The sequence below is a fragment of the Electrona antarctica genome, assembly GCF_951216825.1.
Source record: "Electrona antarctica genome assembly, chromosome: 12".
NCBI lineage: Eukaryota > Metazoa > Chordata > Actinopteri > Myctophiformes > Myctophidae > Electrona > Electrona antarctica.
This window is the reverse complement of record NC_136793.1, coordinates 49,689,329-49,714,452: the sequence shown is the minus strand read 5'-3', so window position 1 is coordinate 49,714,452 and position 25,124 is coordinate 49,689,329. Positions and strand designations below refer to the sequence as shown.

At 42.2% G+C, this 25,124-nt stretch overlaps 1 protein-coding gene across 4 annotated transcripts in view; it reads left to right on the top strand.

The window, feature by feature from the left end:
• Window positions 1–295: 295 nt before the first annotated feature.
• Window positions 296–25,124, top strand: part of LOC306934681 (poly [ADP-ribose] polymerase tankyrase-2-like) — a 58,982-nt gene continuing 34,153 nt past the window's right edge. Inside the window, exons 1-10 of one of the 4 annotated variants that reach the window (XM_079517356.1) lie at window positions 296–1,076; window positions 5,281–5,505; window positions 6,810–6,905; window positions 9,754–9,790; window positions 11,031–11,106; window positions 18,814–18,834; window positions 21,365–21,459; window positions 21,765–21,869; window positions 23,100–23,166; window positions 24,142–24,328. In XM_079517356.1, coding sequence (XP_079373482.1) covers window positions 485–1,076; window positions 5,281–5,505; window positions 6,810–6,905; window positions 9,754–9,790; window positions 11,031–11,106; window positions 18,814–18,834; window positions 21,365–21,459; window positions 21,765–21,869; window positions 23,100–23,166; window positions 24,142–24,328 — 1,501 coding nt within the window. In that variant the 5' untranslated portion in view covers window positions 296–484. The remainder of the gene's footprint in view (window positions 1,077–5,280; window positions 5,506–6,809; window positions 6,906–9,753; window positions 9,791–11,030; window positions 11,107–18,813; window positions 18,835–21,364; window positions 21,460–21,764; window positions 21,870–23,099; window positions 23,167–24,141; window positions 24,329–25,124) is intronic. The other 3 variants (XM_079517357.1, XM_079517358.1, XM_079517359.1) reach the window with 3 other exon arrangements.

Below are 25,124 nucleotides of genomic sequence, written 5' to 3'. Positions count from 1 at the left end.
TTCAGTTTTTCCCAGGTGTAAAGATAGTTTGTTATCAGCGAGCCAGGTGCAGATTCTACCGAGTTCAGAGCTGAGGGCATTTTCAACCTGCAGTTTGTCCCTGTCCGAGACCAGCAGTGCTGAGTCATCTGCGAACAGGAACAAGTTGCAGTCACAAGCTGAAGTCATGTCGTTTACATATATTAGGAACAGTAGAGACCCTAGTATGCTTCCTTGTGGAACGCCACAGCTCACTGGGAGGGGGGGGACAGTGTTCCGTTCACTTCCACCATCTGTTCTCTCCCCTCCAGGTAGGATTGCATCCAGCTCACTGATGTGCTATCGAAACCAATTGCTTGGTGGAGAGGCTTCCCCAACAACCGGAAGCAGCGAGCACTTTCACAGGAAACGGAGCATCAGTGAGTGAGGCCAGTAGGCTGTTATTATTGTTGGCCCCTCTCTGGCTTCTTGTCGAAGAGAGAAGATCGAGTGCCTGCCTGCGATAATGGCGGTGTCTCGACGCTCTTCGCAGCAGCAGCAACAACAGCAAAGCACCATACAACAGTCCCCACCCGGCCGCAACAACAACAACACCACCACCTCTCTCTCGGTCGGACCCGGCGGACCGACGACGGGGCCGGGCTCTCCTCCGCCGCCGATGATGATGGCGGCTCTCCTGGCGTCGGTGCCGCCGCCGCCGGACTGCGAGCGAGAATGCAACGGAGGGATCGAGGGAGCCGTGGCCTCCCCGGAGCCTCCGCCGCCGCCATCATCATCATCGGCGGCGGCAGCGCTGCTGCTGCTCGCAGGGAGCAGCAGCAGCTCCGCCGCCACCACCACCACCACCACCACAACAACCTCGGGGGGCGGCGGCGGCAGCTCGAGCGTCTCGAGCCCCGGCTCCGGTGCCACGAGCCCGGCCAGCGACGGCAGTAGCAGCGGCGGCGGTAGCGGTGGCATCGGCGGGGCGTTCAGGGAGCTGTTCGAGGCGTGCCGAAACGGAGACGTGTCTCGGGTCAAGAGGCTCGTGGATTCGGTGAACGTGAACGCGAAGGACATGGCCGGCCGCAAATCTACCCCCCTTCACTTCGCTGCGGGTAAGCATAGCAAAAAAAATAAAAAATGGTAGCAGTTTGTTTTGCAGCTAACGACGGGGCTAACATTTTTTTTTCCCCCCCCTCATCGTAATCATAGAGTTACATGCTCGTAATGGTTCGTGATAACGGTGGTCGACGTTATTTCCCTTTTTGTGATTCACAAAATAAGTACATAATGCGATGTCAACCTTCTGGGGGTTTGTTGCTACTAAATAATAAAGTGGTAGAAGAAAAGTAAACGCTATCCTGCCACTAGCCCCCAGCTTACAGTGCTGCGTGGGGCCTACTGTTAAGGCCCCCCCCCCCTCTATCTCTCCCCAGCCAAGATACATTTTAGATTAGTTGAAAAATACAAAACGTAACAATCCCAAGAGCACTGATTGCTTTAGGTGAGGCAGTAAAAACTGGTGTAATTTTTGTTCGGAAGTATACATTTGACCGTATAAATGTGAAAGGATGCGAAAGAAACACAACAGCCAGTTCTTGTTGTAACTAGCACTTAACTACTACTACTACTACTACTACTAACTACAGTGGGTCTGTAATTTTCTGTCAGAGAGGTGCTTTAAAGTAAAGGCCCCAAGCAACCAGGGTTAGGCTCCAAACGTAAACAAAAAGGATGGCAACCACAACAACAACAACAAAAGCACAGTAAACGTAGGCTAGGCTCTAGGACTCAACGAATTAATTATTTAAAAACGGTATTTGGTTTATATATTGGGCTGTAACAGGTTTGTTTACATTGGTTTACGATGATGTTTGTAAACACTGGAGTAAAACGTACATTTATTTTGAATTATGATTGATTGATTGAATACTTTATCAGCAGTTTTTTCAGAAAAAAGCACTGACAAAGTAAGTAAGAAAGCAAGCATATGGCTTGTTTCCATTGGGGTCCTTCATATGACGGGGATGATCAGATGAATGATCGAAATAGCATGTTTGCTATCTAAAAATCAAAAGTTTACGAACACATGCTATTTTTTTCAGGATTGTACAGTATCCGACCTTTTTTTATTTTTTATTAAAGCTGTGTGGTTCAAGCGCACATTTTATCGTTGAAAACACCATCTCTTTGGATGGCTATTAGTGCAGCACGATTCTTGCTCAAATGTGAATCTCGACTTTCCTCCACAAGAATTGAGATTCTCCTTTTTTCCATGAAAATATTTATATAAAAAAAACAGACCTATGCAGAACATTAACGAGTAACTAACTAGTGCTGCAAGATTCTTCACGATTCTTCACAAAATGAGATGCATAGGTCTGAATCTAGATCTGGATCCTTTTTCGATTACCGTAATTGTGCAGCACTAATGGCTATAAAGTTGCCAGAACTACAATTAATTAGGCCTACAGTGGAAGAAGATGTTACAGTTTATATTGTACTCATCGTACTTACTCCAGTAGCTTAAAATACAGAGAAAACGCTGAGATCCCAGATTTCTTATTTATGTATAGCACTTGAACACAGATAAGGCCTCAAAAGGAAAAGAAACAAAATTACACTCTAAGCTAAAACTCCCAAGAAAAAAACCTTAATGGAGAAATGGAAGAAGAATTAAAAATTACAGTGTATTTATGTATGTACAATGTGTATATATTTGTGTAATAACAATAGTGTACTAAAGTGTAGTAATATTTCATACTAAAATGATTGAATTTGATGATGTAATTTTGAATGTTGGGAATGTGCATCACTTTTGTAGAACATTCTGGAACATGAATGAGCGCAATCAATCAATCAACTGTATTTGTTCAGACTCGGGGTCCAATAAAAACGGACATGAAAACACCCCTAACCCATAAAAACATACATTTTACGATAAGCAATTATACCATCATTCATTAAAATGGTGTAGGTCAGTGGTTCCGAAACGCTTTCATGTCAAGGACCCCCAAATTGACAATCAGCCCGCGGACCCCCATTTAAAAATATATCATGCCAGGGACCACCCATAAGAGAATATTTGTACGGCTCTAGCAGTGATTGTCAACCCGTTTAATTTCAAGGACCCCCAGTTTGACATGCATATTAATCTACAGACCCCCCATTTAATGGCATTTCTATCTCTGGGACCCCCAATTTATATTGTAAAATCAATGTTAATTTAACTCACAGTGTACAAAATGGAACCAAATGGACCCCTTAGGGTCCATTTGGTTCCATTTGTACACTATCACTATCATTTAGCTGGGGACCCCCTGGAACTCCCTCAAGGACCCCATGTAGGTAACTTATTTATTGCCTGCCCAAATAATATTTTGCTGTAGCATTATACCGTAGTAACAAGAGAAGTGGCCTTATTATTTGGATGGAACTGGGACGAGGTACCGTGTTTTACCCATTTTGGGCGGGAACCCCTTTTGGTGTTTTAAGCATTGTTATACTTTAGCTATTGAAAAATAGCAGATCTACAAGCTCATAGGGCTACGAGCTTGTAGGTCTGCTATTTTTGTAAAATTGTGAAAATGTGGCGCAAATCTTTGAATATGTATTCCTTCAGAGAGAGAGTTTTTAACTTTAACTCAAATCTGTACTTCTGGGGGACACACACACACACACACACACACACAACAAATTTTCAGATGGGGGTCAGCGGCCAAATACAGATAGTTCTGGGGCTCCTTGACATGAAATAGTTTGAGAACAACTGATATAGAAAGTTTTTCTGAAAACTATTATGATTTAGAAGACATTTGTAGAATCTGGTACCGGGTCGAAATGGGTTAAATATGAGCTACCTTTAAATTGTCCTGCATTAGAGTGGTTTTCAACCAGTGGTCCGGGGACCACGGATGGAAATTAGCATCTCTGCTAAATCCTGTGTATTTACGCTAATTTGTTTTATTAAATGTTCATTAATATACTACTCTGTCCCGTCCAAATAAAGTAAGTAAAGTACCAGTGGTCCTTGAGGAGGTTCCCAGGTGGTCCCCTAGCTAAATGGTGGAGAGTTGGTAAACCAAATGGACCCGTATTAGGTTTTCTCAAGAGTTCAATAGTTGTATAAACATCTGCATTACTTAATTTACAAGAAGTCTGACACTATTTAGAGAATGTAAAACCATTGTTATTTTGATCGTTTGCCTATTGTCTCTTCTAATCAACATCAATACAGCATGGCATTGTGGACAAAATCTTATTCAACGACAAGGAAATCCATTTGTTCTGGTTCTGCAAGGCTGAGTCTCATCAAATGGTGGTTTGTGGCCCGTTGGTTAGCCATACTACAGTCATTAGTCGGACAAACCCGTGCTGTGGGTTGAAAATCACCCATCCTGTGGGTTAACACAATTATTCCCGGGATTCCTTCAAAATAGGAGCTCTGGGGTGCCGGAAAGACATGGCCGCTTTTACTCTGATTCCCTACGACGTTTCCAGACGTCCTGTGGATGGAATGTGTTAAAAATCACCTGTGCTGCAGCTTAAAAATCACCCGTGGCTCCCGGCATGAGTGGCGGGTTAAAACTCACCTGTGGGGTTAGGTTAGGGTTTGGGGAGGGTGTCTGACTCAAGGTGTGTCTGTCTGTATGTCTAATGTCTAACTAAAAACATGCACCCGGAAAACCACCAAATTAGGCGTTTGGAAACCTGCTAAAAATGTGTGCTAATGAATGTACATTTGAATTGAACCCAGTGTTGTTTTTGGCAGCAAACTTCTATTTTAGTTTTAGTCATAGTCTTTGGACTGAAACTTCATTTAGGATTAGTCATATTTCAGTCACCTTGAATGTTTTAGTGGTAGTCTAGTTTTAGTCGACTAAGTGTCATGTGATTTTAGTCGACTAAATATACAGTTGATTTAGTCGACTAAAATGTATTTCGGCGGGCCTTGATGCCGTCAAAATGACTGATTTTACACTTGCTGAAAATAGCAAGTTCTACAAGCTCACAATACAATGCGTCGCAGCGCGATGTGAGCTTGTAGATCTGCTATTTTCAGCATGCAACCAAGTGTAAAATGACTTACACTGGATCTCTTGTCCACTATAGTCCCTTCCTAAACGTCTAGTTTTTATTTGTCGATGAAACTGTCAATATATTCAGTCCTAGTTTCAGTCGTCATAGCTTAGTTTTCAGTTCTATTAGTTTCCATTTAGTTTACGTCAGTGAAAAAAGGCAGTCGACAAACATTTTTTTTGTCATCGTTTTTAGTTGACAAAAACAACACTGATTGAACCCCCCCCTTCTTCTTTTAAGGTTTTGGCAGGAAAGACGTGGTGGAGCACCTCCTCCAGACAGGGGCCAACGTGCACGCCCGGGACGACGGAGGGCTCATTCCCCTGCACAACGCCTGCTCCTTCGGCCACGCCGAGGTGGTCAGCCTCCTCCTGTGTCAGGGCGCGGACCCCAACGCCCGGGACAACTGGAACTACACCCCGTTGCACGAGGCCGCCATCAAGGGAAAGATAGACGTGTGCATTGGTAAGGATTAAATCGTTGTTTTTAAACTTTCGACAGGAATAATTAAGAACTAAATAAATAAATAATATAATATATACTGTGTGTGTGTGTGTGTGTATATATATATATACACATACATACAGTGGACTGCAAAATATGAGCTACGTCTAGGATCTGTGATCATGACTTCTTTAGAATGCTTCATTTTTTTATTCTAAATATAAAAAGACGCACATGGTAGATTACGGGCTATATCTTGCTATATCTTAACCCTTATCCCTAAACTTATTTTGCCATTTTTTTTTTACTATTTTAAAAAACCTTTTAAAATAGTTCAAATAGCTCAGATCTACAAGCTCACAACGTGTAGATGTAGATTGGCTAGTTGAACTATTTTTTTTAAATGATTTTCAAAATCATAAAAAATGGCAAATAAGTTTAGGGAGTAGGGATAAGGGTGGCGCAAGATGGAACCCTACATACCATCCCTTGTGCCAACAATGGCATTTGGCGGCCTGGGCTACGGCTGAGCGCTCCAGGCACCTAGGCTGGTAATCCAGCCTGACGGCGTGTCGCGGGTTCGAGCCTGTCGGCCTTTGCCGCATGTCTCCCCCCACCCCCCATCTCTCCCCCTTTCCTGTCTAACGGTACCCTATCAATAAAGGCATACAAAAAGCCCCCCCCCCCCAAAAAAAGAAAATCTTAACAATGGCATAATTTGGCACCAACAGGAACCACAGTACACATAGCCTCGGAAACCCAGACGTTTTTATTTCCAGGGAGAGAAAAAAAAGAGTCCATTGCAAGTCGGCATACAGTAGCGCAAACGTCGATCACTCTGCTGATTTCTGATCGTCTGCGCCTTTGTTAAATTGACGCACACACACACTCCTCTCTCTCTCTATCGCTCTAATTAATTAGTCTCCTGTCCTGCAGCTGCGTCTAGATTATCCCGGCGGATCCTGCCGGGAGCTGCCTATGCCATAGAAAGCATAGGTACACATGTCTACAGTACACATGGAAAGTTGGCAATGACTAAATTGGGAAGAAAATGGCAGGGGGTGGGTCGGGGTGCAGGGGAACAAATATGAGTTTATTAATTCTTTCACAGTTCCCTGAACTCCTAAAAAAGTGTAACAGGGGATCGAAATGCTATCCCTCGAGTAATGCTCGAGGGATAGCAATAATGCAATAATGCTTGGAACTGTGGTTCTCATAATGTACAGTTGGCAAGACAATTGCAAGGCATATAGTGCATTCAGTATTTATTATGTATAATAAACCTACATTTTCTTTTTTTGATTCTACTTTTCCTCTCCTTACAGTGCTCCTCCAGCACGGGGCAGACCCTAACATCCGCAATACAGATGGCAAGTCAGCGCTGGACCTGGCTGACCCCTCTGCTAAGGCTGTGCTCACAGGTCAGTCCATTAACCCCGTTCAGGACGGGAACCCCTTTTTGTTTATGTTAATACTTTAGCTTTTGAAAAATAGCAGATCTACAAGCTCTGAGTGCCGCGCTACGAGCTTGTAGATCTGCTATTTAAAAAAAAAAAATCATGAATATGTGGCGCAAATCTTTCCAATTTATATATACCTGTATCTTTCAGAGCGAACGTTTTTAACTCAAAATATTTGCTTTTGGGGGAGTCCCTGGAACAGCATATTTTGCGATTGGGGTCCACGGCCAATTACATATACGCGTTGGGGGTCCTTGACATGAAATGGTGTGCGTACCACCAATATAGAAACGTACGTTTTTCAGAAAACTGTCGTGATTTAGAAGACATTTGTAGAATCTGCTCTCAGGTCTAAATGGGTGTTAAAGGCATTTATTGTACTAGCGGATGCAATTATCCAGAGAGACTGGACACATCTAAACATTATAGGAAATCGGTTTTGTCCGTTCTCTGTATTCTGTAATTCTAATTATTACTTTTACCGACGAGATCGCCTTTTGACGCCTATTCTAATATAAATTGATTATGGTTTACACATGGTTTACAACGATATGATCCCCGTTTACAAAATGTATGTTTTGTATATACCCGTTGTATAGCAAATATTTACTTCCTGACTCCCTGTTTTCCGAGTGTGTGATTTAGACAAATTATTATTACACAATTCAGACACCAGATGGGGGTGTTGGCGCTAAATGAGTTCAAAATAATACAAAATGGGGCCAATTAAAGTAAACAAACTAGTTTTGTGCGTACACATGTAAAGCATGCGTACACATGTAAAGCATGCGTACACATGTAAAGCATGCGTACGCATGCCATGCAGTTAGTAGTCCGGCAGCCGGGGGTTGTGGACTGGGAAATTTGGTATATAGTTTTTTTTTTTTATTGGCCTAAAATATTGTCTATATACACACATTCATGAATCCACTTGCTGACCGGCTGTTCAGTATGGAGCAACTTTTTTTATAGGGGTTTATTGGTGACCATACCATTGACATCCTATATAAGGCATTATGCTTTAAAGGTATATTCAGTGATTTGACTTAATCTAAATATCACTTATTTTTTCTTTTTTTCTGGATAATCCTCCCTACTATAGAGTGTGCTGACCATATAAAGAGTTCCTCCCTGTCCCCAGTGAGCCCCTGGGGTCAAAAAAAACCCTAGTTTCAGTTTTGGTGGCGGGTGGCAAAGCCTTCATCCAATCAGGATGAGAGGGGCCTTCCTCCAATCATGATCGAGTGGGGGCGGGTGGGTGCACATGCTGTTGGCCTGTTGCACTTCCCCCCACTGTAGAGCGTGCATGTGCACATTTTGTTACCGGGGCGGACTGGGTGGTTTTCCAAATGAATCCATTCCAAGCATTACTAGTTTTGCACAAAAAAACACTCCTTTGGCTAAAAACGGCCATTGCGATCATCACAAATGTGATGAGGTCAGCACATTTTGGGGAATTTGGGCAAGTGGCTATGGCTGTTTTTTGTGCAAAACGAATGCTTGAAATAGGATATATATGTGTATATATATATATATGTGTGTGCATGCATGCACACATACATATATAGGATGTTAATGATATGGTCACATATAAACCCCTATTAAACAAAATGCTCAATGCCGACAGCCGGTCAGCAAGTGGATTCATGAATGTGTGTGTATATAGACAATATTTTAGGCCAATAAAATTTCTGGTGCGCTAATCCACTCAAAATAACATCATGAAAGAGGTGAGGGATCGCACGCGGCGGCATGGCAGATCAAGACAGACGTTTCGGCTGTCCAGCCTTCATCAGTGTTTTGCGATGTTCGTTATTGTCGAGTATACAGCTGCACTGTTAACCCATTTTGGACTGAGGTCGATTAAAAAAAAAAAAAAAAAGGCTTCTAAATCCTGAACCGTTTTCTGAAAACCCTATGTTTCTGTGTCAGCGGTGCTCAACCTTTTTCCATGTCAAGGACCCCCAGAATTATCTGTATTTGGCCACGGACTCCCATGTCAAAATATGTTGTTCCAGGGACACCCCTAAAGTCATGTAAATTGTAGACAAGGGGACCTTCCAGAGCGGTCAGTGCAAAGAGCAGACATGGGTGTTGGGGGGGGGAAGCGGCTTGCTTCATCACATGACATTAATTTAACACTTTTTTATAAAGGAAGGTTGGTAAAGGCACATTAAAACGCATGACTTTGCCTGCCAAGCAGTGGCACACCATTGGAGGGTATGCGCTTGCATAAAGTCAATGGCAAATCGAGTGGCGAAGTTGAGTGGCAAAGTGAGTTGTTTAACATTGTTTAACCCATTTTGGGCGGGAACCCCTTTTGGTGTTTTAAACATTATGTTATAATTTAGCTATTGAAAAATAGCCACTCGGTGGCGCGCTATGAGCTTGTAGATCTGCTATTTTTGAAAAATTATTAAAATGTGGCGCAACTCATTGAATATATATATTTCAGAGCGAACATTTTGAACTAAAATATTTGCTTCTGGGGGGGGGTCCCTGGAGCTACATAATTTGAGATGGGGGTCCGTGGCCAAATAGAGATAATTCTGGGGGTCCTTGACATGGAAAAGGGTTGAGCACCACTGACATAGAAACATGGGTTTTTCAGAAAAATGTTAGGATTTAGAAGCCTTTTTTTTTAATCGACCTCAGTCCAAAATGGGTTCAGATGGGACTTTTCAGTTTGGACGTATGGGGCTGTCGAGGCCAGAAAGTAGTGTTTTTGCCACTCAGTAGGTGTTCCTGCATACATTGTTTTTGTGTATTAATATACAAGTAAATTAACAAAATTTTCTTCGACACACAGGTGAATATAAAAAGGATGAGCTCCTCGAAGCTGCAAGGTGGGTGACAGTTTTATCAGGTTCTTTTCCATTTCCTGTGATCCCAACAACGTTTAACCCATTTTGGGCGGGAACCCCCTTTTGGTGTTAGCATTATGTTATGCTTTAGCTATTGAAAAATAGCAGATCTACAAGCTCATAGCACGCCACTCGTGGCGCGCTATGAGCTTGTAGATCTGCTATTTTTGAAAAATCGAAGAACGACTGACATAGAATTAAGCAATAAGCCACGAGAGGTCTCAGGTTATCGGGTATTTTACAATGGCTGGGGGCATAGGCAGACCTGACACGGAGCGGAGGGTCTTCTACCCCCCCAGCCATTGTAAAATACCCGGTAAGCTGGGGCCTCGAGTGGCTTATTGCTTTTCTAAAACGGTTACAAACATATAGCAATATTAACCTCATAAAACTATTCAATTCAGAGATTCATAGACTATGTGACGGGAGAATAGCGCTTGATGTCTTTACGGGGCCGCCTGGAGCCACACAGTCACAGTCATATGAGTGCGGGCGGTGCTTGCACGCCCGCACGGCCAGCGTGTGTAAGGCAATCAAGTGCTCCCCTGGTCTACAAGGCTGCAGGATGATACAAAGTGATTGAAGGTGTGGATTATCGGTGGAATTTACACCGGTCACGTGACGGTAACCAGCCAATCAGAATCAAGTATTGGGACTAACCGTTTTAGAAACATAGCTTTTTCGGAAAACTGTCAGGATGTAGAAGACATTTTTTTAGAATCTGATCTCGGGTCAAAATGGGTTAATGTTTATCAAATGTCCTCTTATTTATTGAATACAACTCTAAAGTGCATTGAGGCCACGAGATGGCGACACGTTTTTCTTTTGGCATACAGTTGGAGGCCATCGATATTGTCCTTTTCTTTTTGCTGAGGTTTGCGTGATCCGCGCAAAAGGACAGTTAACCCATTTTGGGCAGGAACCCCTTTTGGTGTTTTAAACATGTTATAATTTAGCTATTGAAAAATAGCAGATCTACAAGCTCATAGCGCGCCACCGAGTGGCGCGCTACGAGCTTGTAGGTCTGCTATTTTTGAAAAATCGTGAAAATATTTATTTCAGAAAACTGGAGGATTTAGAAGGATCTTTTTAAATTTTGAGGTCAGGCCTAAATGGGTCAAATGATAAGGGACAATATCGGTGGCACCCAACTGTACAACATCCTTAATTATTACTTACATTCTCTATTGTGTCTCTTTTTAATATCAATGTGACGACAAAGGAGTGGAAATGAGGAGAAGCTGATGGCTCTGCTGACTCCGCTAAACGTCAATTGTCATGCCAGCGATGGCCGCAAGGTAAGAGAACGTCATCCCACATTTGTTTTGGCGTGAAAAAAAATGTGTAAATTCCACGCGTACGTAGCTGTAACAATTACATTGTAAATTCTGTGATTCTGTTCGTTTTTATTGCGTGAAGAATATACAGCTGCAAAGTCAACAAGAAGATTCCAGATTATGACAACAGTATGTGATGATGGAGAGGGTTGAGGATTAGAATCTGTGTGTAACATGGAGAGGATTTCTGGATTAAGATTAAGAAAAATTAAAGGGAATATAAATTGCGACAGTAGCACAATATATATATATATATAGCACTGACAAAGTATACACTATATTACTAATATATTTATTTTGTCACATGAACAGTAAGGGGGGTGATCACACTGAGGGCGTCGCTGGCTGCCGGTGCAGACTAGGGCATTAAGCAACTAGTCGACTAGTTTACTAGTCGACCTTGTTGGTACTAGTTGACTAGTTGATAAGAAAAAGAATATATATATTTTTTTCCCCAGATTTTGTAGGCCTCAAGATCAGGTAGATTATAGTTATAGTCACCACGTACACAGTTTTTCAATGTAGAAATATTTATTTCCAAAAAAAAAAAAAAAGTTTATTTTTTTAATTTATTTTATTTTTTACATAATAGGTAGTTAAACAACTAGTCGACTAGTAAACTAGGCAACTAGTCAACTAGTAAAAATGACTAGAAGTGAATGCCCTAGTGCAGACGTTTAATAAATGCCGTGGCAAAGCCATTGGGAGAAACGGGCGTGGTGTGTCTTGTCTGCGAAGGACCTACATGCGTAGCCAGGTGATCAAGTGACGAATCGCAGGGAAACAAAACAAATAATTAAAGTAGATCTAATATCTAAAATCTAATATCACATTTTCGTGAGCTTTTGCCATTGTCAAAACGGGAAGGAGCTTTGCATAAAAAAAAAGAAGAATGTTTAAACTTTAAAGGGGCATTCCACTCATTTTCAACATTTTACTATGTCATTAATATACCTTAGAGCTGTTGTGTGGAAATAATAAAAAAAGTCCCCCCATTCTATGTTTCCTAGAACCAGAGGTCTGAAAAAAATCATTTACATGTTGAAACACATCTTGATGATGTCATCAAGATGTGTTTCACCATGTTAATGATTTTTTTGTCATACTTACAGTTCTAGGAAACACAGAATGGGGGGACTTTTTTAACAGCTCTAAGGTATATTAACCCATTTAGACCTGAGGACGCATCTGTGTCATATTATAGCTTTTAACCCATTTTGGGCGGGAACCCCTTTTGGTGTTTTAACTAAGCATTATGTTATACTTTAGCTATTGAAAAATAGCAGATCTACAAGCTCATAGCGCGCCACCGAGTGGCGCGCTATGAACTTGTAGGTCTGCTATTTTTGAAAAATCGTAAAAATGCGGCACAAATCTTTGAATATATATTCTTTCAGAGCGAACGTTTTTTTTTTATTTCGACGTCAGGCCTGAATGGGTTAATGACATAGTAAAATGTTTAAAATGGGCATGCCCAAAATGATAAAAAAAAAAAAAAAAAACGTGGCACAAGAGAGGAGCATGCACCAGATGTGCAATACCGTGGGAATTTGGGGGAAACGATGGTTTTGCTTCGAGACGCTCCTTGGTGTGATTGCCCCCTATTTCCCTACACACACACTGGTAAAATGTAAAGAAGATGAGCATTGGTTACGACGATTAGTAATCGGCAAAATAAATGGGCAGAAACATATTCAAGGATGAAGAGAAGAAAGAGCGGTTTATTTGTCACTCGCATACAGGACAGGTCCAGGCAGCAGAATGTCGCTGTGACATGGTCTGCAACATAATAACATAATAATTATAGAATAAACACAATATGGTATGCAGCAACCGATTTATTTTATTTTATTTAGAAGACAAAGCTCGGGACGCCGCACAAGAAGGTTTTATTGTCCTTTTATGTAATAATATGTAATGCAAATGACCACACAGAAAGAATTGGTGTCATTTTGAAACGGCAGGGGTCAATAGTTCTATTACTTTTCATCATTTTTGGGGAGGAAAAGTTTTTCTTTAATGGTTGCATGTGTGGCCATACTGGCAGACCCATTCTCTAAAACCCATCCCCCCCCCCCCATATCATTAAAGTGTCGTCATTCCCTTAACCTCACCTGTCATATTAACCCTCCTTTGTGTGGGTTCAACTCTTCATCTCCATGTCCTTCCTCCTTCATGTTATAACAACACTTGGAGTTGCACAAAACGCCATTGGATCAGTCGTGTTTTCCTGTTGCGCGAGGCCCATGCTCTGTCTATTAAAGTTTGAGGGATTATGGTTCTCTGTTGTTCTCTCTCGTGGCTGAAAATGGGCTCTGCACACACACACACGCCATTTTGGAAAGAACCTGGGCCCGTTCCCTACAGGTGTTAGCGATGATACTAATGAAGGCTCTGTTCCATTCTGATCAAACAGAGTCCAGGGTGCTGCTACTGTGCGTGTTGGTCTCAAAAGGGTCCTTGAGTGGGTTCCAAATGGCCCTGTACAGGACAGGTGTGTAATTTCTAGAGTGTACAAATGGAACCTTTTGTACACTCAGAGTTATGGGGTCCTTGAAATGAAAAAGTTTGAGAACGACTCTACATTAAATGGATGGAAACGCTGATTCTACAAATGTCTTCCAATTCATGACAGTTTTCTGAAAAACCTATGTTTCGACATCAGTGGTTCTCAAACTATTACATGTCAAGGAGTCCCAAAATGATATGTAAACCCCCATCTGAAAATATGTAGTTCCAGTGACCCCCCCCCCCAGAAGCAAAGATATGAGTTAAAAACGTACGCTCTGAAATAATATACATTCAAAGATTTGCGCCACATTTTTACGGGTTTTTCAAAAATAGCAGATCTACAAGCTCGTAGTGCGGCACTCAGTGCCTCGTTTCGAGCTTGTAGATCTGCTATTTTTCAATAGCTAAAGTATAAAATAACGGTTAAAACACCAAAAGGAGTTCCCGTTTTGAATGGGTTAAAGCTGCTATAAGCAATAATATGTCAATGTATTTTAAATTATTTTAATGGAGGGGGGAGGGTATTCAGGCAGCCAGCAATGGGTAGAACTCTCCCAAAAAAAGTAGCCTCTGTGACACATCTAGGGGCCGCAATCTGCATTCAAAGATTTTTCTAGAAGCTTTGTCATTGGTCGATTTGCCTGTCTACTTCCGGATTGGTTAGTCATTGCGACCAGGGTTTTTTTTCTCCGACCAATGACAAAGCTTCTAGGAACATCTTTGAATGCAGATTGCGGCCCCCCTAGATGTGTCACAGAGACTAAATCGTTTTTGGGAGCGTTCTACCCATTGCTAGGTGTCTGAATACCAAAAAAAAAAAATGTTGACATATATTGCTTATAGCAGCTTTAACCCATTTTGGGGCGGTAACCCCTTTTGGTGTTTTAAACATTATGTTATAATTTAGCTATTGAAAAATAGCAGGTCTACAAGCTCATAGCGCGCCACCGAGTGGCGCGCTACGAGCTTGTAGGTCTGCTATTTTTGAAAAATCGTGAAAATATTTATATCAGAAAACTGGAGGATTTAGATTTTTTTTTTTAATTTTGAGGTCAGGCCTGAATGGGTTAAGTCAAGTGGTATCATCGGTAACACCTGTGAAGGTAGTAGGGAAGGGCCCAGGAAGTAGGAAGAGTTGTGTGCGCATAGGCCTCACTCAGACCTTTAATGCATTGTGAATGTTGTGAGTGGCATGGCCACTGTCAATGTTGTGAGTGTCATGGCCGCCCCAATGCATTTCCAATGGGAGTCACATGGTTTTTGGACTACATTTTGGACTACAAGCTTTTGTATGGCTTTCAGCTGTGTTTCGACTGCGCCCTTCCCCCTCATACAACACAATGTTGTGTCAAACCATGTGACTCCCATTGGAAATGCATTGGGGCGGCCATGACACTACACAACATTCATCCAAAAGCATACAGCAATGCAGTAAAGGTCTGAGTGAGGCCATAGAGCCCATTCTCACTCTGGTATGATTTGGAAGGACACTATCCAATCCATAATAGACGTGTTTATTGGGCAGACTGAAGTAGGCTATTCCGGTCTCAATTTGTTTACCAGTGGTGGAAAAAGTACTCCATTGTTTTACTTAAGTAAAAGTACCAATACTGCAATTTAGAACTACTCCGTTACGAGTAAAAGTACGGAATTGAAAATGTACTTGAGTAAAAGTGCAAAAGTATCGGCATCAACATGTACTTAAAGTACATAGCCCAAAATAGCAGATCTACAAGCTCACAATGCGTCGCGACGCATTATGAGCTTGTAGATCGGCTATTTTCAAATGGCTGAAATGTATAGGGTTGAAGTGTTTAATGTTTTCTAATCAAAATTAAAATCGCCAAAGTAACTAGTAACTAAAGTTTTCAAATAATTGTAGTGAAGTAAAAGTAAAAACTTTGGCTCTGAGATGATAGTGGAGTAGAAGTAAAAGTACTGGAAATTGGAAATACTCAAGTAAAGTACAAATACCTCAAAATTGTACTAAAGTACAGTACTTAAGTAAAAGTACTTAGTTACTTTCCACCACTGGTCTACCAGGAGTGGAGGTGGACTCCTGTCTGTGTCCAGGTAGCAACCGTTTCACTTTAGTTTCTAACGATGAAATTACGTTCTATTATGGACTATAAGCTAAACTATTTGAAACCTAAACTATTTATTGGCCAAACAGGACATTTGATTGGCAGGAAGGGAAATGCCTTATACTTTGTACACATTAAATACATACTGTACACAGAAACCTCCAAGAAAATGCAATCAAAACAATGAAATTAAAGTGTTTGTTTTTGTTTATATACATTTCATGTCATAGATTTTGATACAAATATGTAGCATTTTAATGTATTTAGACGGGACACTGTAGGAAGGAAAGATAGTCAGGCGGGTTTCCAGTTGGAATGAGCAGTGTGTACCATCTAGAGGAGATTAGGTTTTTGTTGTTTGGGATTAGTTTAGCGTCTGCGTTTTTGCCCCGTGGAGGAATTGAGATTTCCGAGCGGTAAAGAAGACACCCTGATGCACTACTGTGTAGTGCACTCTCCAATTTGATGTCTTAAATGTCCTGTGCTGTCTTGCAGTGCACTTTCTTTTTGTCATTCTTTGCATACAACTCCATCCTTTTATTGGCACAGTCTTTATATCTCTCGCTCTCATATTTACCCATCAACAGCGAGCCATTGATGATCCACCTCTGAGCTGTCAACAAGGCTTTTGTCTGCAATAAATAAGAAATTACATATTTATTGCAATAGGTAGCATAATCATCATCCATCCTGAATTCACCGATTTGCTTACCCGTGTCCCTCGGTGGCTGCATTTCATTCCCATCATGGCTCATTTTCGATTGTCGCCAACCAAATGTTTCCAGCCCCCCCCCCCCCCTTTTTTTTTTTTTAACCATCAGTCATTGCTTTATTCGTTTCCCCATCTCTCCTGTTCTGATTTTGCATGAACTAAGCCATTATAACGAGGCAGAAATGGATCAGCATTAAGAACTCTCCTCTCTGCACTTCAGTGTTCGGTGCACTTCCACTTTCCCTGACCAGTCGGGGGGAAGGAACTGCCGGACTAGCCCTGAAACATGACCGCCTCAACTTCAGCCTGTTCTTTTTTTGGCGACCGCTACATTTACAAAGCAAACGTTCATATAAAGCAGGGGTTCTCAACCCGTGGGTCGCGACCCCTCGGGGGGTCGCCAAATTATTTTAGGGGGTCCCCAAATTATTAAAAAAAAAAAAAAAACCGGTTCCACGGTTTTTCAAAAATAGCAGACCTACAAGCTCGTAGCGCGCCACTCGGTGGCGCGCTATGAGCTTGTAGATCTGCTATTTTTCATTAGCTAAATTATAACATAATGCTTAAAACACAAAGGGGTTCCCGCCCAAAATGGGTTAAGGTTATTGTAGCAGTCAATTTATATTGGGGGTCGGGAGGGGGCGGGGCGGGGGTCCCGAGACATTGCCAAAGCATTTCCGGGGGTCCCCGGCCAAAAACGTTGAGAACCCCTGATATAAAGTATGAAGTTCCAACGGATGTTAGGATTTTTGCCTGGCCGGCCATTTAGCACCCGCGGATTAAAAAGCATCTTAATCCGCCTGCCCCGGCTATTTTCCTCAAGATGGGGTGTGTTCGGAACAGTTGCACACCGGGAGCACACTTTTATTGGCACGGGAGCACACTTTTATTGGCAGTGCGGTCACTCCGGACTCCGGTCACTGTGTGCCTATATCGAACGCACCCAGTGTATCAAGAGTGCAACACGCCTCCTAACCGATAGGGGCTAGGGCTTTCACTTTTACTAGTTGACTAGTTGCCTAGTTTACTAGTCGACTAGTTGTTTAACCCATTCTGAACGGGAACCCGTTTTGGTGTTTTAACTAAGCATTATGTTATACTCTAGCTATTGAAAAATAGCAGATCTACTGGCGCGCTACGAGCTTGTAGGTCTGCTATTTTTGAAAAATCGTGAATGCGGCACAAATCTTGTATATATATTCTTTCAGAAGACTTTTTTTTTATTTCGACGTCAGGCCTAAATGGGTTAACTACCTATTATGTAAAAAAAATATATATATATTTTTTAATGTTTTGTACATACTTTTGTACATTTAAACACTGTACATTGGTGACTATAATGTAGCATTCTAGTTGATCTTGAGGCCTACAACTAGTACCAACAAGGTCAACTAGTGGATTTACTAGTCGACTAGTTGAATAGTCGACTAGTTGCTTAAAGCCCTAATATGGGCGCGTAGTTGAAAGCCGACGGCGAAAAAAAACGGAGAAACTGGCGCTAAAAAAGCTTTTTATTGAACAATGCGGAATGCACATATTATCCCTTTTTTTTATATTTGAAATCTGAACATTTATGTACACGTTTGCTCCGTAAATGTAGTAGTCGCAAAAGAAACAGGCCGAAGTTGCGCCACGACGCTCGTGAAGTACGAGCGTCACTTGAAATGCCAAAAGGTTTCCCATGACTGGGATTTATCCCATTTTGGGCGGGAACTCCTTTTGGTGTTTTAAACATTATGTTATAATTTAGCTATTGAAAAATAGCAGATCTACAAGCTCATAGCGCGCCACTCGGTGGCGCCCTACAAGCTTGTAGGTCTGCTATTTTTGAAAAATCGTGAAAATATTTATTTCAGAAAACTGGAGGATTTAGAAGATTTTTTTAAATATTTTGAGGTCAGGTCTAAATGGGTTATACTGGGGGCTTCAAACCGACACGCCCCATGACCTAGAAAAGCAGATGAACAAAATAGAATCCAACTCTGTACCAAGAGCGCCTTTTTCAGGTGTACAGGAGATGAGCCTGAACCTTCACGTTGACACTGCTTTTTGGTTTTGTAAGGGGCGCGTTATCGCCGAGTCCTTGTGTACTCGCGGAGTTTCTCCAGAGAGCCGGCCGACGAGAAGTCGCATTTTCCCCCACAAAGCCATTTTACTTAGTGATTCCTCTTACTTCTGGTGTCTCATCAGATATGTCATTTGATGGGTCGGAAACGGTGGTTTTAGAAGCTTAGACCTGTGTGGTTCACTTTCACTGAATAAAAAAGAGAAGGGTAGGATTGCTGTGAAAAAGATGCTGCCATTTTGTAATTTTTGTTTCGTTTTGTTTTCCGTGTGACTCTGGCAACATTTGTCGATCAGTCAACATCCCAAAAAATGCTGGTAAGTTAACCTTGATAACAGCCACTTGATTGATGCACTGTTGTGATTTTTTGTTTTTTTTGTTTTTTGTTCTTTTAATCCATAGTTATTTTATTTTTTATTTTTTTACATGACCGATGAGCTGGCTGTCACTTGTTAATTGCACATCATGGACCTGGGTGCACGGGTCACTTCCATCTTTCCCACCCCAATCGTGTGTGTGTGTGTGTGTGTGTGTGTGTGTGTGTGTGTGTGTGTGTGTGTGTGTGTGTGTGTGTGTGTGTGTGTGTGTGTGTGTGTGTGTGTGTGTGTGTGTGTGTGTGTGTGTGTGTGTGTGTGTGTGTGTGTGTGTGTGTGTGTGTGTGTGTGTGTGTGTGTGTGTGTGTGTGTGTGTGTTGAGAATGTTTGTGTACACAGCGAGTGTGTGGCAATTGTGAGTTGGTGTTGTGGTGACAACCTCTCAACCTTAACTTTTTTTTCACATTTTGGAGAGGAGCACAAAATTTCTAATTCTTAATGCCTGCTTCCATGAGCACCTCTCCTGCACCCTCCGAAGCTCTCGCACTCACCCACACCTCCTCCGACTGTTCAAGTCACTTTTGCTATTTAAGTCAATTTTATTTTTCTCTTTTTAAAAAACAAACAAATGATCATTCATGCATGCCTGTAGGCCTTGCCCTTGCATTTTTGTCAGTTGGTTCTTGTATGTGTCCTTGTGAATTATTTTGGTCCAGCTGGTATTCAATAATAAGTGTGTGTGGGGGGGGGGGGGGGGGGGGGAATCATTTCACTGCAACATTTCTGTATGCTGTGCTGCCATTCATTGGTAACGAATCAGACTTCTTGCTCGTGTGTGCCATCCAACACCACTGAATGATCACGTGTTACTGTCGGCTTGCTGGTCACTGCATTGATCTCGGTGCATGGGAATTTGAATGAATGGATGAATTGAATGATTCTCTCTTCCCCCCCCCCCCCCCCCCCCCCCCCCCCCCTGGATGACTGTGAAATCGTTGCCTGAGCTTAGACCTGAGAGATAGTGGTATAGCATAATTATTATGACTGTTACTGGAATCTGTTTCCATGGCTTTGCTCAAACTAACATTGCCGTTTTGAATTGACGGGGGGGCTGAACGCTGAAATGAAACCACCTGATTTTGTTTTTGGGTTCTTTTTTTTTTGTTTCCTGCAAAATTGGTGCTTTACTAAAACACACTGGCATACATAGCCTGCTCATCGTACCTGCTCCAATCTCCATCGAGCCTTATTTATAATGTAATCAAGTGTTGCATCAGCTCATACAGATAAGCGGCACTACATAACACTTGCATCTCCTTTTTTTTTTTTTTTTTCTAATCTTCCATTACAGTAGGAAGATTTCATTTTCCCGCTTTATTTAGCCCACCTGGTTGACGGATAATAATAATAATAGGTCAATAATGGTCCTGCAGTTTGTCCTGCCCTATAGCAATGTTGTCATCAACGTCAGAGGCATTAACCAACGACGGCCAGTGAATTTGCCGCTGGGTTTTTTCGTCGGCCCAGAATCACATTCTGTCATCGAGCATTCGCCATTCATCCGCAACTCACCGAGAGCGTATAGCCTGGTGCAGCACACTGCTTTCTGCCCTAATCAGCCGCCCGCTCCCTTGCCTGGCTTCCTGAAGGAAGCGCTGAGCGAACGTCCAAGCCAATGGGCTCTATATGCACACGCGCCATTTGGGGAAAGAACTTGGGCCTCTTCCCCTATACTTCCTTCACAGGTGTTACCGATGATGCTAATGAAGGCTCTGTTCCATTATGGTCAAACAGAGTCTAGGGTGCTGCTGTTGTGCAGCACCCTAGCGCGGCACACGGTGCCGCGCTATGAGCTTGTAGCTATGAGCTTGTAGCTATGAGCTTGTAGCTATGAGCTTGTAGGTCTGCTATTAAAAAAAAAATGTGAATGCAGCACAAAACTTGAATATACTCTTTCAGAGCGAACGTTTTTAACTCAAATCTTTGCTTCTGAGGGGTTCCATGGAATAACATATATTCAGATGGGGGGGTCGGCGGCCAATTACATATCATTTTTGGGGTCCTTGACATGAAATACCGAGCCCCACCACTGATACAGAAACATGTCGGTATTTCAGAAAACCGTCAGCATTTAGAAGACCCTTTTTTTTTATATATATAATTTCGACGTCGGGCCTAAATGGGTTAATTAGTATCATCGGTAACACCTGCAGGTGAAGGAAGTATAGGGAAGCGTCCCCTGGGAGTAGGCAGAGTAGTATAAAAAGAGAGTAATGACACTCCCGTTGACTCCCATTGCAACAATGGAATGCGGACGTGCTCATTCTATCTCAATGGAATAGTTCCAGCCATAGGAGCAATGTTTGGAACTATCGCCCATAGGCACCACCCGCTTTGCGGCGAGATCAAAGCGTGTCACCACTCTCTTAATAGATTACTCTGGGAGCAGGAAGAGTTATGGGGGTGTGCATTGGGAAGCCTAGTCTGTCTGGTTCGTGTGGCTGTTCTAACGTTGTGTTGGTCTCTCGTCCAGTCCACCCCGCTCCACCTGGCAGCCGGCTACAACCGCGTCCGCATTGTGCAGCTCCTCCTCCAGCATGGCGCCGACGTTCACGCCAAAGACAAAGGGTAAGGGTTGGCTCTTTTTTGTAGTGGTGGAAAGTAACAAAGTACTTTTACTTAAAGGACCACTTCACCACTTTTCAACATGTCTTCATATAATTGGTCCTCACTAATGTTTATGATAAAACACCACCATTTTTCCCCTACTCAGTCTGTGTCTCATAGGAGGGCTTTGGGCAGTTCGGACACGCGTCCACCAGTGACATCATCATTTGGCAGATTTTTTTTTAAACAAGATTTGTTTTAAAATATATTTAGATTTGTATTATCGTGAGAACGATGGCTTCAACTTTTGCATTGCAACTTTTCAGGAAAAGAAAGCCTGCAGTTTCTATTAGCTTGGATTCACCATCGATGATGTCACTGGTGGACGGGTTCCGGAACTGCCCACAGCCCTCCTATGAGACACAGACTGAGTAGGAAAAAATGGTGGTATTTTATCATGAACATTAGTGAGGACCAATTATAGGAAGAGAAGTTGAAAAGTGGTGAAGTGGTCCTTTAAGTACTGTACTTGAGTACAATTATGAGGTATTTGTACTTTACTTGAGTATTTCCAATACGTTTACTTCTACTCCACTGCATCTCGGAGTCACAATTTGTACTTTTACTCCACTGCAATTATTTGAAAACTTTAGTTACTATAGTTACTTTAGAGATTTTAATTTTGATTAGAAAACATTAACCCTATACATTTCGGCCATTTGAAAATAGCCGATCTACAAGCTCAAAATGCGTTGCAACGCGACGCATTGTGAGCTTGTAGATCTGTTACTTTCAATAGATTTTGTACACATTTTGAACTTGTGAAATGGCATATTCTGCACAATGAGTACTTTTACTTTTAGTACTTTAAGTACATTTTGATGCCGATACTTGTACTTTTACTCAAGTACATGTTCAATTCCGTACTTTTACTTGTAACAAAGTAGTTCTAAATTACAGTATTGGTACTTTTACTCAAGTAAAACAATTGAGTACTTTTCCCACCACTCTTTGTAGGATGTCCCGATCACGTTTTCCTTTTTTGCTCCCGATCTGCCGATACCGATTCCCCCCCCCGATCCGATATTTATATTTTTATAGAACACGTTTATTCCATATCACAATAGTACAATATCCACAAATTGCAGCCCTTATCCACTAATTGCGAACGCAGTGAGCATTTACTATGAGACCCAGCCGATCATGTCTGTGTGTCACGCTGTAACACCACCCGCCCGCCACCAGAGGGCGCAGCTGTATCACACACAAAAACACACACACATGCACGCACGCACACATACACACACACACACACACAAACAACTTAACTTAATAAAAAAAACTTAACTTAAAAAAAACTTAAAAAGAAAAAACGTTAAAAAAAAACGTAACTTAAAAAAATCTTAAAAAATTACGAGCTGCGTTCGCTTCCCACGTTCGCGCGTCTTACTTGTTATCTTGTCTAATCCAAGATATGGATATAATATTGATACTAGGGATGTCCTGATCATGTGTTTTTTTTCTTTTTTGCTGCCGATCCTATTCCGATAATCTGAAAAATGACGTGATCGGTCCCGATTTAAGACGCGTGCGGACCATGGCTATTTGATGAGGCGTGTGAGGCTTATGTCACTAACTACTAACTGGTCTTCCATCCGCAGGGGCCTGGTTCCTCTTCACAATGCCTGTTCCTATGGTCACTTTGAGGTCACCGAGCTTCTTCTCAAAGTAAGAACAAACCTAATGAATTTAAATTTTAAAAACAAGCAAAATTATTAAGACGAACATTCTAGCCATGACAGTGCAGCCCACCTCTACAAGCTGAGCTCTACAACAAAAGATCTGTTAAGTTATTCATCATACAACTAAGTTTATCCCATTAAAGGAGAATTCCATGCTAGAAGGCTTTCTTACCTCTTATTTGTAGTTGTGCAAAAGTGCATTATTGGCTATTTCCCCTAATATAAGCCCTCAGTGGGGGTTGGGTTTTTGTGCTAATTCGCTTATTTCCATTGAAATAAGTAGTAAAGTGTGCCGCTTGGGATACTATTTACATTATGAAGAGAGGATATATATTGATTTTTGAGCGATGGAAATAAGCGAATTAGCACAACACCCCATAGCCCCATTCAATTCAATGCAATTCATTGAGGGCTTATGGTAGGGGAAATAGCCAAAAATGCGCTTTTGCACAAAATAACACCTGGACCCCTTTGGTGGGGACGTAACAACTACAAATAAAGGTAAGAAAGCCTTCTAGCATGGAATTATCCTTTAACCCATTTAGATGTGAGGACGATTCTACGAATGCCGTCTAAATCCTGACAGTCTTCTTGAAAAACCCACGTTTCTATGTCAGTGGTTCTCAAACATTTTCATGTCAAGGACCCCCAAATATTATGTATGTAATCGGCCACCGACCCCCATCTGAAAATATGTAGTTCCAGGGACCCCCCCCCTGGAACTACATAACGTTAGCTCTGAAAAGAATATAATTCAAAGATTTGCGCCACACTTTCACGATTTTTCAAAAATAGCAGACCTACAAGCTTGTAGCGCGGCACTGTAGCTGTTGGGAAAAATAGCAGATCTACAAGCTCATAGCGTGGCACTGAGTGCCCCACTATGAGCTTGTAGATCTGCTATTTTTGAAAAAGAAATATATATTCTTTCGTGTGTGTGTGTGTGTGTGTGTGTGTGTAGCATGGAGCGTGTGTCAACGCCATGGACCTGTGGCAGTTCACGCCGCTCCACGAGGCGGCGTCCAAGAACCGCGTGGAGGTGTGCTCCCTGCTGCTGAGCCACGGGGCCGACCCCACGCTGCTCAACTGTCACAGCAAGAGTGCCGTGGACATGGCGCCCACGCCGGAGCTCAAGGAGAGGCTCACCTGTGAGTGTCACTCACTCACTCACTCACTCACTCACACACACACACACACACACACACACACACACACACACACACACACACACACTCACTCCCACGGCACCCATGCCACAGCTCAAGGAGAGGCTCACCTGTGTGGATATAATATTGGGATGTTCCGATCAAGTTTATTTTTGCTCCAGATCAGATTCTGTATATTTGGGACAACCCTAGTCAGAACTAGAAATGTACTCTTGTCGAGGTGCCAACTTGCGCCTTGCACACAACTAGGCCATGTGGCCTACTTGTGCGCAGGCAGAGCGCGCAATTACTGCCACTAACAGTTGAGTACCACAGACGAAAAACAGTCTAAGTCCAAATTTCAGACTGACCCCTCCACGAAAAGGCCTCGGTGTCCTGAACCCTTATCTATCATTTATATATTATGGATCAATAGTGTGGACTTAGACTGTTATTCGTCTGTGGTACTCATTAATGTCTATTACAACTGCTGTTCTAAATCCTTTAGACCCGTTGTTGACCTTATACCAGCCTTGAAACGTACCTTAGTTACGTCACCATCAACAGCCAATAAGGGACCACCATTCTTACCCCGGCATACATACATGCATACATACATGCATGCATGCATGCATGCATGCATACATACATACATACATACATACATACATACATACATACATACATACATACATACATACATACATACATACAATTTAGTCATTTGGCAGACGCTCTTAATCCAGAGCAATTTACAATAAGCAAGAACAAAAAAGCATGGCAATAATTCACATACATA